The following is a 17,158-nucleotide window of genomic DNA, read 5'->3' on the forward strand; positions in this document are numbered from 1 at the left end:
GCCATATTCCTATGGCTCTCCTCTCCACAGCCTATCCCACACTTGAAGATCAATCAGTCTTTCAGGGAAGATTTTTCTCCTAAAGAATTTCAGGGAATCATTTTTCCATAAGCTCCTTTCTTTGTGCTATGTTCCTGTTAAGTCAACAGTGACAAAACTTGGATTTGTGAGGAAAATAAACCGAGACAACAATCTTCAGCTAATAAAATTTCCAGCTCTGGTTGAAGCTATTGGTAGGTGTAGAAAGACACATAAATACTGACCAAAAATCAGCTTTATGAGGAGGGGATGTTGAACATATTTATAATTTAACATAGAGAAGTTGTGCAGGCTTATCTGTACTGACTGTTTTCCATCTCCAAGGCTGCTGTAGATCATCTAGTCCAGTAGGGTTGGCAACATAACCCAAGGATTGTTAGATTTCAACATTTACACAAAATCTTGTCTTTCAAAATGGACCCAAAAACCTCTTCTGGGTTGATGGTCATTACTCTGTGGATGCAGAGTTAGTTCTTATTGGAAGGAGACTTGTTGGAAAGACCAGAAACCTGGCTTAGGAGGTTGAGATCCTGACATCTGTGCAGGAACAGGAGTGCAAACACTAAACTTGTGCGTGTGCTGGGAATCAGCTTGCGTGTCATTCTCACTTTTTGTCACTACCTGCAACTTTGGACTGTCCAAAGTTCAGCATATCCCACTTTTGACATTAGTATGTCTATGTATAAGCTGTTCTGTTGAGGATTGTGTGTTTAGTTTTCTCCTTTCCTCCCTTTTTTCCTCTCTGTTCACAAGAGCCTGTCTAAATATAATGGCAAAAATTCAGTCATGATGGAAATTACTTGTACCTAGGCGACAAAAGGAAAATCTGCTGGAAATAAGATTGTGCCTAATTGCAAGAGTGAGGCAAATGGCTGAAATGCTTTGATATGTCATGAAATTATTTCTTTTACATTGTAACTTCTGCCGGAGTGATGGTTGCAGCACTTTGCTATTGTTGCTCTTGCCACTGATGGAAAAAAAAAGTAGCATGGAAGTCATAATAGACTTAGGGGTTTCTAGTGAATCCTTTTTATTTTTTGTCACTGAAATTCCGTTTGTGGCACTGCTGGGGGGAGGATGTCTTGCTGAGGCTTTTTGTTGGTTTTTGCAATTTTTCCTAAAGAGGCTCAGGACTGGTCTGACTTCTTATGCAGATATATTTTTATGTATTTTCCATGTATTTGAGTGAATGAATGTGCTTTGTTGTTTGTTTTGGAGTGATGTTGGGTCTTTGGATCTTGGAATGTCTTTTTTCTCTGAGTATTAAGAAAGTTTCCATCCTAGAAACAGTGCTTATGTACTTAAAGTATTATTCTAAAATTGCTGTGAGATTAAGTGGAAATGTCAAAATGGAGGCTGTTAATTTAAGAATCTGTGTTTGGGATTGTGGTTTTCCTCCAGATATATTGTGAGGGATATCCACTGAGGAGCGGTCCTTAGATTTGACTGTGAATAACTTTTGGTGGAGAGTTGCACATCAAAACACAGACCATGGAGAGGCTATGAAGGGGGAGAAAATAGCACATGAAATCTAAATTGCATGTGGAAAAGCTGAAGAGACAAGTGGATGGGATGGCAGGTGATTAGAGAAATGCAGCTCTGGTGGCCACTTCTGCCTACCAGCACAAGTGTTCTATGTTTCATTTACTCACACAGCACTTTTTGGCCTCCTTTTTGAGAATTAAACCTGAAGCTGAGTCCTGCAGACCTTTTTTTCTACATATCAGAAAGGACTACTTTTACTTGAAAGCAAAGTTGTTAACATTTTTTTTAACTACAGAATGCCAGAGATATTCACACCCAGCCCAGCAGAAGGGGTGGAAAGCCAAGAATGTATGGGCTTTGCCTTTGAAATAAAAATATTACCCTAGCTCTTATAAAGATTTAGAGCTTTAGTTTCTAAGATAGAGCCCCTGTTGTTAATCCCATCTGTACTCTGTGGGATATCTCAAGTGACACACGACTAACATTTGAGGTAAAAATAGGCTCTTTTGCTGAGTGATGGTGAGGAACATCAAGACTTCTGCTGTTAGAAGCTATCACACAGTCATGCTCATTTACACTCTGCTCATGCTGACATATCTCAACCAGCAGAAAATTGCCAGTAGGTACAAAGAGATTGGAGGAGAGCAGTTCTTTATGCTGTGCAAAATCAATGCTTAAATCTTACAGGTAGTTGCAATGTAAAAGTAGCTGTTTACTGTGGTTGGTTTTGTTTTTGGTTTTTCTTAGGACTTTTAGGTTTTTTGTATCATTTTTATTCACTAATGTGAATAAAATCTGTGATTGAAAATGTTGGGAGATCAGCAGCAGGTGAGAGATGCCTCTTCAGAGCACTGTGGGGTTATGTTATGCAGATTGATGGGGTGGTATTTGAAAGCATGATGATTTTCTTTTCAATATATGTGAGCGATATATAGAAATTATTGATGTGGCTTTGAACATCCATTAATTTCCAGTTAGCTTTTACAAATCACTATTGCGCTTTCTGTGTTTGTCTTGAATTTTTTTTCACCTGCTATGCTAACAAAAGGCTAACTTCAAGTTAAGGTTTTTCAAAGATGTGAAATGCTGTCTTGTCTTCAGCATCCTGCCTGTCAGTTTGCTGTCATTCTCAGCTTCGCTTTCAAACCTGTTCCTTACTTCCTTCCCACTCCCTGCCAAACAATCCAGTTGGCCTTGCTGCAGGTCATGTGTGTATTAAATATAACCCGACCCAGAAGGAGCCGTTGCCTCCGTAGCCCCATGGCTGGAGCAGGTGGGATTTACAGCACACACATCCACATGAAAAAAAATTACTCCTATCCTCCACAGAGTCTTTATTTGTTCAAAGTGGAGCAAAGGTGTGAGGAGAGCATGAGCCAGGGCTGCCATGCTGCAGCCAGTGCTCCTTTTCCTTGGGAATGGGTATTATCACTCACATCTGATCTGATTTTGACCAGCTGCCTGCATGAATGCTGAGCTGTTACCTGTTTACAGGCATGTCTCTTTCCTTTCCATGTTGTAATTCTGCTGGTCAAGATATTTTGTAAGGTAATTCTGATTCTTCCTCTACATTAGGTACCTGAAACATTGCACAGTATTATTATACTCTAGGTGGGAGCGAAAGATGTGAAAGATCTATTTTACTTCACTTGGTGGCAGCTGTGGAGCTTTACTAAAGCAAATTGTTTCATTTAAATTTCTCAACCTGAGGCTGAAGTGCCTGTGCGCTCAGTGAGCAAATCCCTTATGGAAGATGCTGGCTCAAACCACACCTGATGAGGAGAAATAGGGGGTGGCAGTGCAAAGCTGTGAAGCTTTGGCTGGGATAAAGTGATTTTTTTCCCTAGTAGCTGGTAAGGTGCTGTGTTTGGAATTTAGGATAAGAATGAAGTTGATAACACCCTGATGTTTTAGTTGCTGCTGAGCAGGGCTTACCCTAAGTCAAGGCCTTTTCTGCTCTTCAGCCCACCCCACCAGTGAGTGGGCTGGGGGCACAAGAAGCTGGGAGGAGACACAGCTGGGACAGCTGACCCCAGTGGGCCAGAGGGATATTCCATATCACATGGCATTATGCTCAGAACATAATGCTGGGGGGAAAGCTGGCCCAGGGCTGCTGCTCAGGAACTGGCTGGACACTGGGTGCTGAGCAATTGCATTGTGCATCACTTGGTGTTTATTATTGTTATTGTTGTTGTTGTTGCTGCTATTTCTTCCTTCCTTTTCTATCCTATTAAGCTATCTTTATCTCAACCTAAAAATTTATTTCTCCCCCCCCCGCCCAGTTCCTTATCCCATCCTACTGAGGGAGAGTGAGCAAGTGTGGTGTTCAGCTGCCTGCTGGGTTAAGCAGTGCCACAGGGCTGCGAGGATTTATTTGGGTTCCCAGCAGAGGAGCTGGGACAGCCCATCAGGAAGCAGTGGACGGGCAGGCAGCCCAGCAGCCACCCCTCTGGTGGGAGCAGCCACCTGGTTTGGTACCTTCATCTGGCACCTCTTGCCCCACGTGTGCCATGGAGCCCACTGGGGAGGACAGGGGGAGCAACAGTGAAATTGCTGCTGCCTCTGCACGGCTGTGCTTGCCTCCAAACCTCTTAAAGGACCTTGCTGGCACTGGTTGGTAATTGCTCTCTTGGCCCTATTTTATGCCCATGGTCTGTAAATGAGGTATGTCATGTATAAATTGAATTTATCTTGTGTACGGCCTGCAGGGTGCAGTATGGATGCTCCAGCCTCCATGATTACCTAAAATTATGATATCATTTTGCAATAGATAATGATCATTGTAAGTACATTTAGAAATATTTGTTTTGAAATGCATGTCTTTTAAAAGAACACCCTTTTTTCTTTCCTGTTTCATTTTTTAAAATGAACCCCATCATCTGCTGGCGAAAAGGCATCGGAGGAAGTGTCAAAATCTCTGCAAGCAATGAAAGAAATTCTGTGTGGGACCACAGACAAAGAGCCACCCACAGAAATCGTGGCCCAGCTGGCACAAGAGCTCTACAACAGTGGCCTTCTAGTGACACTTATTGCCAACCTGCAGCTGATAGATTTTGAGGTAGGTCAGCATCCATAAACTTTTTTCATCTCCGTGATCTTGGTGTTTTCAGTGACTAGAGCCATATTTTTCTGAAGTCTGAGTAATTTCATTGCATTCAAAACTGTTTTCCACAGGCTGAAGAAAGCTGCTGCTCTAGATTGGTTGGTGTCCTGAAAGACATGCTCGTACACTGGCAGTAAATCTGATTTTTTAAAAATTAAAACAAAAACAATAAAGAAATATTTCCATATGTATCCAAACAAGATAGGACACAGAATACTGTCTAGGACTAACCTTGTAAACTGCAGGGATGATCTTTGGGATACTGCAACTAGAGCTACCTGCTGTCTCTGAAGAGGGTCCAATTTAGAAAGGGTTCAGGGACATGGAATAAAAATAATTGCAAGCACGGAGAATTTCATGTGACAAAGACAGAAAGAATTAAAATCATTTAGTTGAGAGGAAAGGAACTGAAAAACAGACAGCAGGTCGCAAGGTAATTTGGGTGTCCCCCACTTAATTGTTTGGATTAAAAGAATAAAGGAGTATAACATTTTCTTCATGGTAGAAGGATTAATATGAATGTATATGTATACATATTATTTAATTTTATATATTTCAAAAGTTGTTTGTAAGTAAGGAGAAGAGTTATAGTAGCAAAGATGGCAGTAATTCAGGATAAACATCAACCCTGTTAATTTACTGTTGACTGGTAGGGATGGGAATAAATTCTGTCACTGTTAGGTCATTGTCATTCTTGTGGTTTGCACTCAGCTGGGATAGTGCCCCCCAGGGACTGCTGTTAGGAGATTTCTGTGGCTCCTGGGTGCCATTCCTCACAAGTGTCTGACCACCAGTGAGAAATCCCCAGCGACCAGGAGCCAAACCTCCACCACTGAGGTCTGGAGCAGGAGCAGTACCCAGTGTACAGGCAGCTGCTGGGGAGAAAAACCAGTTTCTCAAAGAGATCTGATGCTCTCAGAGACAACTTTTGTGGGAGTCATGTGTAGAAGTTATTCTCTTTCCATTTTATAAATGAATGAAAGGGAGGAAAATGGGTGATTTCACCCCATGCCAGCAGTAAATCCAGGATCAAGGACTGATTTATTTACTTTGTATTAATTTTTTACTTTGTATTAATTTTTGAAAATGGAATTCATCAATTATTGAATTTTTTTAGTGGCATTCTCTCACTTTTGGCTCAGGTCTTAAGTTCAGGAATTTTTTTTTTAATGTGTTGTCTTCTCTGTGCCTCCTCTGGTTGCTGTTAAATGTCTAATTACAAAAATACTCAAAACCCAACAGCCCAAGCTCTTAAAAAACCCTTTAAGAAAAATGGAGAAGGGGGGAGGAGAAGATACTCTAAGCACAAAAGGGACACTTCTGAATTTTTTTAGTTACATGACAGTCTGTACTGCTTGTGCCAGAAAAAAAAATCTGTATCAACATATTGAACATACAGTCTTTAAAAGCAAGCACTGGATGAAATACCTAATCTGTTGTTGAATTGCTGTTATTACAAACAATTCTCATAATTATTATTGCAAAATATATTTTTTTATTAATTGCAAAAGCTTTCCAATAATTTAGCCAAGCTGTTATACATGTTCTTTGGACAAAACACTAGAAACCAAATGTCACTGAACAAGAGGACAGTAAGAGCATTTGCTACTTTGGCTTCATGTCTTCCCACTGATTTTCCAGTTTATCAGGTTTTCTGTTTCCATTTTGTTATATTGGTGGCCACAGCTGGTATTTAAGTTGCTTCATCGAACAAGCAATTTCATCGCACTATAACACGCGAGTTAATTTTTTGATCCGTATGTAATGGTAAAAAAGCAAATCATAAACTACTGAAAATCTGATTTCTGAAGGCAATAATGTTGCTTTGCTTTGTCTTGACTCCCTGTGTCCTCCTCACCAACCCTGCTGCCCACTTTGATCCCAGTTTTTCACAACTAAACTTCCCTTTGAAAGGTGTATTTTCAAAAATGGTGTAGGGGAGACTTCCATCACACATCCATCACACATCCATAGAAGACACAGGTTTATTGCTTCTGCCACTCAACAAACAACATATAATTTCAGTGATGATATTGTTATGAAGCATTAAAGTCAGGTTTCGGCAGGAGCCCAGAATCAAGATCAGACTGGATTTTCAGAAATTTAAAATATGAAATTTATTTTTGAACTTTAAAGAATTGAGGCAAATGTCCAAACAGCAGAATTCAACTAAAAATGTAGGTGTTACTGTGTGTAAGCCTAAAGGTTTACAAACTGTAAAGCCCCTAAAATAGGCAGTAAGTAACTACAAGCCCAGGACTGGTGATTTTACAATCTTTCCCCTACTTTGCCTTGAAACAAGGGCTAAATTATGGTATAAGTATTATACATTTTTTTATTTATATAATGCATCCTTGGCAGGTTTTTTTTGTTCTTGTCTAGCCACTTTCTCTTCATGCTGCCTTATCTTGTGCTTCAGTGGCCTTATGTATTTCATTATAAGGCAAAATTCAATTTCAGATCCAAGTAAGGAGTGTTTCAAAACACTCTTACAATTTTAATGTATGTCAGGTGGTGAGGGAAATATGTCACGGTTCCCTCCTATTTGCCTCCATTCCCTCCTGGAGAACTCATGGAGATCAACTCTGGCTTTCACTATCATTGATCTCTAGAAAATTAGCTATAATTGAATACATATATCTATATATCTATATCTATCTCCTCTGTGCTCATGGATATTTTGCTGCAATGCACACAGTATTAAGTAACTAATATAAAATTTGGCATAGCAGAGAGGATCACTTAATTTCTGGCCATCTTTACCTCACCCTTTCAACAGCTCTTCTTTGTCTGAATTGTTTTCATCTTGCAGTAACTGCTGAAGCCCGTGGGGATCACAGGATTCCAGGCATATGATATGGGTGTTGTAAAGATGGGGGAGAATGGGATGACTTTATACAGAATTAGCCTATTTGAAATTACGTCCAAGGGTCAAAATTGTGTTGCAGACAAAGGCAGATGGACTGGCCTGCACTGATTTGGTTCTCCTGTTTAATTCCCAGAGTCTCCAAGTCTCCAGGCCAGCTGGGCTGGAACAAGTAGGAAAGCAGAATATTTTGTGTTCCTCAGCACTGATTTATTTGTAGAGGTGAAACCAGGGAATTTTCCTCCGTGTGAAACTATCTGCTCCTTGGCTTCAAACATTCAATAATTTCTCTGCCAAGGAATGTTTGTCCTCCCAAGACAGATCAATCAGCATGTACAGATTAAAAGTGACCTTTTGCTTCAGCTTGCCCTGTGCATAGTGACCTGCTGTTGACTCAGTGCCTTGGTTACAGGTCCTTAGTGCAGCCATCTCTCACCTCCCTTAACTTCACATCAATTTCTCTGCTGTGCCAGGGGAGAAGGTGGTGGGGAGGAAGAGGATTTCTAATGCAAGATGTATTGGTGAACCCTCTGACTGAACAAAACATGATTTGGAAAGACCTTCTGGAAAGCTGTTTGCATAGGGAAGCATTTGAAGACAAACTGTGATTGTGTAGATAGGTGCATACAGCACAGCATCAGGACAAAGAGAAGGACTTTAGTTTTGATTAAAGCAGAGACACGTACGTGATGCAGGCATTTTATTGGTAGTAGTTCTTCCATTTTTCATGGTAAATAATGGGCACAGTTTAAATTTAACACCGATTTTCAGAAATGTAATCACACTTGGAGTTGTTTGCACTGGACTGATAAAAAGCTTTAGCTTTTTAAGTGTAGGCAGTGTGGCAGTGGTTTGGTACCAGCTCGATTGCTCACATTTGGAGGCTACAGGAGTAACAACACACGTGGCAACAGCACGCTTGGCTCAGGGTAGTGGCTTGCTTTTATGGTGCTTTAGTGTTGCTATTTGAAATAGCCAAAGACTTGGGTGGCAGTGTAAGAGGAATGCACATCTTCATTTAGGAAAAAAAAGATGCAAATGAAGTTGGGAGCCTTCAGAGCCACCTGAAGGAGGAAACCTTCTTGTGGCATTGGAGAAACAGCAAATATGAGGCAGAGACTGGAGAAGAAAAAAAAAGGCTGACCTGTTCTGACTTCAGTTTCATTTGTACTTTAAATTGATGTTATAGTAAATGGTTGTTTGCTCATGTTTTTCTAAACAAAGATATATTTTGCTTCTTTAACAGGGCAAAAAGGATGTTTCCCAGATATTCAACAACATTTTGAGAAGACAGATTGGCACACGCAGCCCTACTGTGGAATACATTAGTGCCCATCCACATATCCTATTCATGCTTCTAAAAGGGTAGGTGCCTTGAGTTTCATTAAAGAGCATTGCCTGCAACTTGCTAGCATTGCAATTGATCTACTTTCTCACTTTTAGTTTAAAAAAAAAAAAGGATTTTCAGATTTTGTTCCAGCTTTCTTACTTTTTTTCATATTGACTTTCCTTCTATGGAACTCTATACTTTTTAATGATGGGATTATTTCATTTGGCTGTTATTTCTTCACCAAACTTCATGTTGAAATAATTATGTGCTGGTTGTTTTTGTCTGCACCCCATATGATGTGTACTTCATTTCTCACCATGAGCTCTTGTGTAGCATTGTTGGTGACTGCTCAGGTTCATTTAGACCTTTTTGCATTGCAGGAGTGACCAACAGTGGTGTCTGTAAATAACTGGAGTCAAACTGGAACACTGAGTGGTAGAACAGAGAGAAGCAAAAATGCATTAAAAGAGTAGTTGTGTCTGTGGGACAGACTTCTCCAACCTCCAACCCTTGTGGCCACAAGTGAACTTCAACTTTAAATTCTTTCTGCAGTTAACTCCACAACTTTCAGCATTCAATGTTTTTTTTTGGTCTTTTAAACCTCAGGACAGTGATGATAATTCTCTCCATTATTATTACAAACTGTTTTTAATTTCATATGTATATATAATAATTTTCTTCTCTTTTCTCTGTCTTTGCTTTTTCAGTTTTTCACTCATTTTGATCTTGCACATTGAGCATGCATCACTACCATATGTCTGGGCTTCATTTAAAGATAAAAAATATTTTTGGATTTTGTCCCAGATTTTCTTTGGCATCTGTAGCAACCAAGAATATTAAGATGATAGTGAAGTTTTTATGCATATTTGCTTCTGACAGACGTTTTACAGTAAGTGACCTGAGCTGGTGCATGAATTTAAATAGCATCACTTAGATGCTTTTTTTTGAGAATCTTGCTGCATGCAGCAGCGTGTCTGTGGTCCTCGGGCTCCTTGTTCATGATGTCTTGGCTAGCCCTCTGCAGCACTGCACTGGCTCAGAATTGCCATTTCTGGAATGTCTTGCTAAAAAGTGCAGTTGAATCCATCAGTAGAAGTCCAGTGTCAGTCATGCTCAGCCTGAGCATCTGCTGCAGAACAGTGTAATGATATCAGACATGATGATGCTTTTCCTGCCTGTGTCCTGCTGCTGGGACTGTCTAAAAATGAGACCTAAAATCTGTGCCTGCAGCCAGGGCAAGTCCCTGAACACACAGATTGCTGTGTGCCCACAGTGTGGGGTGTGTGTGGGGCTGCAGAATTGGGAAACAAGCATCTCCTGTTAGACACCACCACGTGAAAATGTGACCTGAGGACATGTTTTCTTATTTATTCAATGCTGAATGAATTATGTTATTTATACTATATAGATATATATTTATAACATGCTATACGAAATACAGGAAATCAAACTCTGCTAAAGGAAAGTGGGTTTGGCTGACTTGTGCCATTCTGCGTTTGTTACATGACATCACAACATTACCTGGAGAGAAAAAAAAAATCACCTCTACCATGACTATAAAAGAAATGGCCCAAGACTGTTGTGACTGCTGTACTTCCATTGGATGCAAAATTTCCTCTGGCCCCTGTCAGTCCCCAAAAGCAAAAGGTTGCTTTTTTGTGGTTTAATGTGAGCTCTGCTGGGTGGGAAGGATCTTCAATCAGAGCTCCCACCCAGTGTTTCCTGTCTCATACTCCAGTGGAACTGCCAACTTGAGATAACAGTTCCTACCTTTTAGGCTTCATTTTACTTGTTGCCTGCTTCCTTCCAGCTTCTCAGCTTCAGAAAACACACAGCACATAGTTCACTTTTTTTTTTCTTTCTTTCATTTCTGTAGGTTGTTTGACTATGCTGCTGCACAAGGACTTGCTTTAATAGCATCTTATTTTCTGTGTGTGAGCTTTGTGTATAGGATTTCAGATGAGTACAGTGTTTGGTGTACATAGAGAAACAGTTGTATTTGGGCCAATTTTTTGCTCTGGTGTCCGCCTATTGCATTAGCCCAGAAAAAACTTTGGTCCTTTGTAATTTAAAATATCTTTCCTCTAGGACAGTGACTGTTGAGGACTTAGTTAATGGCACTTGCATTGTTTCTCTCAAGTGACAAATTTAGAAGCTTCTTTATGAATATATATCTATATATCTGTGCCTCATGCCACGTGCTATCTCTACCCTAGACACTGCCCCAGCCTGTGTTGTGATGGTCTCTTCATATCACAGCTCAGTTAAAGCTTTAATGGTATATTGGCTGAGGTTGTAGAATTCCCCTTGAGTTTATCCGAGGATAAACTCAGGCTATACAAGTAATGTAAAGTCAGATCAGAATACATCTGTTTGAGACCTTGTGTCTCCCAGGCTTGATGCCTTCCAAGTCTCTTGCCTGTGCTCCTCACCTTGTACCATTTTGTGCACTAACCATGGAAGAATGATTCCCTTTACGCAGAAATGCATTTCTGCTCTCAGTCTTGCCTCTTTCAAACTCCACAACAAGTGTTTTGAAATACTTCAAGTCCATTGTTTCATTTTCTAGTTCTCTCTAGTATTCACTGCGTGGGGGTTTCTTTAGGTTCTAAGTTCATCCAAACAGAGAAGAACTCAGTATTTTTTTCTGCTGTGGAAATACATCAGCATAGAGCACTAATTGCTCATTAGAAGTGATTTTGAATCACATTTCTATCATTCCTGCCTGGTGGCTTTGCATGTAAGTGTGGGTGCAAAGGACATGCTAGCTATGACTGGGCAGCCTGTAAACTTCTTCCAGGCTTATTCCAGGCACCAAACCCAACTTTCCTCGCTTGTGTGAACAGCCAAAGGCTCATAACCCACTTCCAGATAATGGAGCATTTCACTGAGAATGATTCTGTTGATACTTAATGTTTTTAAAAGTTATTGTGCTGGAAACAATGTAATTTGCTTTTATTCCAACCAAAATACTCATTAGCCAACTATTAAATATTTTCCTGGCTGCACTCCTAGGAGCAGCTCTGCCTCATTTTCCTTAAAAATTAGTATTCCTGTTAATGGAGTTGATGCCTCAATGGGAAACATCAGTGAATTTGTGCTGTCTGAAGAGTTAGAAATTCAAGTTTGCAAATGCTTCCACAAACCAAAACAAACAGGGGCTTGAGTGCCTGCATTTCCTTGAGGGTGGGAAGCTTCATTTGCCTGTTTGGAATAGCAATCCATTTTCATTAAGCCAACTATTGTTGACAGCAGGTTGAAGTATGCAGCTCTGGTATGCTTGCAGAACACAACTGTTCTTTTAAATTGCATGCTAGGGGTGAATTTGAGGGCCCACTCACTTACAGCACAGATGGCATTTTGTGTTTTTCTTCCTTTTTTTTAAAAAAAAAATTGTATTTCTTTTGGCCTAGTGATAGGAATTAATTGTGCAAAGGAAAAATGATGCTGATAAATTCTGGCTGATAATACACAGTTCTGATATAGTATAACCAGTTTATTGAAACAGAGAGTGCTTTCTGTCCCCTTGGACTGCACCACTTTCACATGATTTCTGGCAGACTGCTGAAAAAAATTCATTTTAAATCCTTCTTGACTGTTTGATTTCATCCTTTCTTGTTTTTTAATGTGTTTCTAACAGTTTTGTTTCAGATTAATTTCAGCTTTAAAGAAATCAAGACTTTATAGAAATTGAAGATGATCTGAATTTCCTCCCCCTCCCTCCCTTCCTTCCTCTCCAAGGGCGAGATGTGTGCTGGCTCCTGGCTGTTGCAGTGCCTCATGTGCCATACCAGGATTGTAACTTGAGGAATGGGTGCTTGTGTCCTGAACACAGCCAGAGCCTCTGCAGAAGAGGCATTGAGCAGAACTTCTCCTAAACTGAAGGAAAAAAAAAAAAAATCAGAGCTACAGAAAGCTTAATCCTGTGTAGACTGCCTGGAGAGACTCTTCCTACCTTCCTCATTAATACTCCAGAGTGATGTCCTCTAGAAGAGGAGTGGGAGTTGATGGATGCTCATGAGGTGTTGCAGTTTTCTTGGATAAACTGAGGAGCTCAGAATTAAATCTGAAAAGGGAGGTTATTATATTGTACCGGCTGTGCTTTCTCACAAATCCAAAAGGGTGAAGGAGCTCTGTTGATATGTTGCACAGTCCCTGAGGTCTTTCCACAGAGAGGGGGTGTAGTGCAAATTTACACCAAAATGTGGTTTGGCTTGGTAAGAGAGAGGTTTGCAGTGATTCTGGCAGCCTTGCCTGTGTCTGCTCCTGAGCTTTGGGATGAGGTCCTGCAGCTGGGTACAGCACTGTGGCTGGGAGCTGCCCTCCATGTGTGGTGTCCCTTCTGGCACATGTGTTCCCTGTGCTACAAAGTTCCCTGTTGCTAAAAAGGTGCCTGTTTATCTTTGTTCTTCTATGTTTTGATGCTTTCTGTTTCTCTCCATTCTCCAGATATGAATCCCCAAATATTGCCTTACGTTGTGGAATTATGCTGAGAGAGTGTATCCGCCATGAACCCTTGGCCAAAATCATACTATTTTCAGAACAGTTCAGAGACTTTTTTAAATATGTGGAAATGTCAACATTTGATATTGCTTCTGATGCCTTTGCTACATTCAAGGTAAATAATTCAGTACATGCATCATAGTTTGTGTCAAAAGCAGCCCTCCATCAGAAGTCATCGCTGAGCATTGCTGTTTTGAACTGGGTGGCTTTTTTTGTTGTTCAGTAAAGGATATAATTAATTAACCCTTGGTCTGATTGTAGCAGGATTCACAACAGCGACCACGTCTGCAAAGAATCTTTAGAGAAATGTAAATCTGTATTTAATTAACATTCTTCACCTTGATAACTCAGTCTTTTATGCTACCATTTAAAACTCAAATTAATCATGTATTACCTAGAGTTCTTGTAAAATGCATAACCTTCTTCTCTCCCTACCTTCCCCCACGACAAACCCACTGCCCATCATGACCACATGAGTGAATAGAAGGCATCATTTAAAACTAATATTTGAAATAATTGTAATTTTTGCTGTCCCTTCTGAGTTCAGCAGTCAAGTAGAGATTAATGCCAAACCTGCTGATTATTTTACAGTGTGTTCATAGTCTTATTTTTGTGACCCATGGTTCAGTGTAAGGACTGTAGTGCTAAATGCTACGTAGCAGGAAGCACTGCATAAAGTCTATAGAGTGTACCATGTAGAGTTTGTGTTGTATTAAAAATGAGTTTGGGTGAAGATGTCAAATTTCTTGGAGGTTGTATGTGACTATCATCCTTCCCACCAGATGCTAGTGCAGTCTTTGAGCAAAAAAACCAAAGTAAATTCGATGCCTGTGAACTTCACATACAGGGAAGATTAATTTGTTTCTGAAAAACAGTTTAAGAAAGCTGAAGGAAAATCTTTTTAGTTAAAGACTCTTCTAAATATAGATCTAACTCTTTTTTTTTTTCTTCTATTACTGAGCTCCATGCTGTCATAGAAACACATTGTTTATTCTTTCCTTTCAAAGCTAATTAGAAACATGATTAGCTAGACCTCAGTAGTAAAGGAATGTTAGAGCTCAGCTCAGTGATTCTACATACACTGAAACCTGGCTTTTTACTGGTGTTTACTAACCTACTGAATGGGATAAAGATTTGCATAATGGAGATAATGTTGCATTCTTCAGTAATGACTTGAGCAGGATTAGCAATTCAAATCACCCCTTAATCAGTTACAGCATCTTTCCCTTATTTTAAGTTTCACTGTTGTGGTGTCCATTAAGTAAAGGTTATGAAATTCAAAGTAGCACAGAAACACAGACAAGGTATAAAAATGCAACATAACTGAGGTATTTAAATCTTCTGTTTCTGGCATTTTACCCTATGCTCAGAAGAATATTTGTCTCTGATCAGAAAAAATGCTCCTGGACTCAGTTCCCAGCTTGACAGAGATTTTCATCTTCTCCCCAGGTCCTGCTTTGAGCAGGGCAGCAGAGTGTTGGTGTTGGTGGTGGTGGACAGTCTTCACCCCAGCCAGGAGGCAGGATGGGGATAAGGGTCAATTAAGCAGTGGCAGGGACTGTAGACTGCTACAACCTTCCCAAAAAGAAGAGAGATTGATGTTGTTCATAGATCTACAGCTGTAGAATGTACTTCTATCCCCTGTGAACTGAGTGTATTTTTAGCAGGATTTAAAAATAGGATTCTACATCCTCACATGCACTGGAAAGAGAGGAGTATGAGGGCAGTTCATCCTCAGACAAAGGACAGAATTCACCTTTTAAAATGCTTGGGGGAAATGTATAATGGCATTTTTAGGATTTTTTGAAATTGCCTCTTAGCACCTGATACATGGTCAGTTCTGGAAAAAAAACAGCTGCTCATTTCATCTCCTGTTTGTCTGTTACTCTGAATAGTTGGAACAGCAAGAAGTGATGTGGAAGCGATTGAAACATGGAGCTACCTCATTTCTAGTACTGGAAAAATAAATGCTGTGATTGTTTGCTGGCTGGATTACTGAACTCACGTTTTCGTTTCTGGTGTCCCCATGTTGGGTTTGCAGTTGCCACTGGGGTGTCTGGTTCAGAGCTGAAAGCCTTGGATAGTCTCTGCACCAGAGGAGGGCTTAATTAAACATTCATGAAAGTCTGAAGATATTTATAGTAGGGAAGCACTGGAATTATGATCTGGAGATGTACTTCTTAATTAAAGTTATCCAGGTGCGCTGCAGAGAGCAAACAGAGCTGCTAAAAATGCAGAGGAAAAGGGCTTGTATTTCAAGGCATAAGCTGTCTGTGGAGGGTGCAAGCAGCAGTTGGAACGTGCTGGTTGGAATGCTGCTGCTCCACACTTCCTTGTCTTTTCCTATGAAAAACTCATTTTGGATTATATTTCATTTGTGCCCCTATTGAAGGACTTGTACTTGCCTCTAAGTGCCCTGCATAAAAGCTCCTGAATCATGTGTTTCACTCAGCCTTTAAAACTGCTGTCACTGCAGTCCTGCTAAATGAAAGGATGCATTTAAAACAGGCACTGGATTTTGTAGTGCTCCGCTTTCCTCTTATAATTGATGGTAAAAATAAATTAAAGGATTAGTATGTAAAGGATTTCTTTTATTTGTGAGGATGTGTCTGTGCATCTGCTTGAGCTCCTCATCAGCTTCTGCCTCTGCCTGGGTAGGGAAACCAAGAAAAAGATTATAAAAAAGAGCAGAAAAATGCCAACTTGGTTCACTGAAAAATACCAACTCGAGTGGACTTCATCAGGCAATTATTGCGATCAATGTTGTATTTTAAAAGAAGCAGTAAGATAAAAGTCGTACTTAAATGCCTCACACTAGCCACTCATTTCATAGCTATTCATCCAGTAAAAAGACACAGTTTCTTCTGGAGCTGAACATTTGCATCTCTGTCACTGGGCACCAGCATCACCATTCTGTGGGAGAGGTTCTTTTAATTTAAATTTGAATTGGTTATCCTTCTGGAATGGGAGACAGTCTGTCCAGCTGTCTGGAAGGTCTGCTATTGCTTTGTGTCAGAAAGCCAACCCTGGGCAGAAAAAGTTCTACAGAAGGGACTCATCCCACTTACCTAAGACTCCTTCCAGGGAAGGGAGTGGAGGTGGAGGGAGCCTGGATGGCTTAGCTTAAGTTGGTGCCTAGCTTTCATTATTAAATAGCTACGTGTATATACAGTGGTTAAATTCCAATTTTCCTTGTATTCTTGGAGATGAGCAGGCTTAGCATCATTCCCAGCTCTGAGGTAGCATGTAGGCCACTTTTGGCTTGGAGACCACAGCTCATCCTCCATAAAGGGTTAATTTTCTTTCTTCCTTTTCCCCATACCTGTTTAATGTGAATACTCTGCACTATGACCTATCAACAACAAGAAAAGGTGGGAGGGAAACAGCAATAAAAACAAAGAATATTAGAATAGTTCTGTCTTGATTCTGTTAGCATTACATTAACTGAGTTCTCCCTAAAGTCCTACTAACCACTTAATGAATGCAGTGTTGTCTATAGAAATCATCCTGTAAATGCTTTCTGGGCAAAACTGCTGAAATACATTTGAGAATCAAGGGACAATCAGAGGCACTCACTCTCTCAGATAACCTTTCTCTGTTCTTCCCCAGGACCTGTTAACACGACACAAATTGTTGGTGGCAGAATTTCTGGAACAAAATTACGATGTAGTAAGTATCGATGCTGAAAGACTTTAAAAAAAATCTGTTTATTCTTGGCTGCAAAAAAAAAAAAATGCACAGGGGGTTTCATGCTCTGCATAAATTCCTCACGTAGAACTGCAAAACCAAGCACTGCTTTGTACTGGAGCAGGATCCACGCCTGGCATGTGAA

The 17,158-nt window shown here is 40.2% G+C and overlaps 1 protein-coding gene across 4 annotated transcripts in view; it reads left to right on the forward strand.

Annotated features, from left to right (window-relative positions):
• Positions 1-17,158, forward strand: part of CAB39L (calcium binding protein 39 like) — a 61,251-nt gene that overhangs the window by 32,838 nt on the left and 11,255 nt on the right. For all 4 annotated transcript variants that reach the window (XM_053970925.1, XM_053970923.1, XM_053970927.1 and 1 more), the window contains 4 exons: positions 4,418-4,582; positions 8,740-8,858; positions 13,273-13,441; positions 16,936-16,995. In XM_053970925.1, the coding sequence (XP_053826900.1) occupies positions 4,418-4,582; positions 8,740-8,858; positions 13,273-13,441; positions 16,936-16,995 (513 nt within the window). The remainder of the gene's footprint in view (positions 1-4,417; positions 4,583-8,739; positions 8,859-13,272; positions 13,442-16,935; positions 16,996-17,158) is intronic.

The sequence above is a fragment of the Vidua macroura genome, chromosome 2 (genome assembly GCF_024509145.1).
Source record: "Vidua macroura isolate BioBank_ID:100142 chromosome 2, ASM2450914v1, whole genome shotgun sequence".
Taxonomy (NCBI): domain Eukaryota; kingdom Metazoa; phylum Chordata; class Aves; order Passeriformes; family Viduidae; genus Vidua; species Vidua macroura.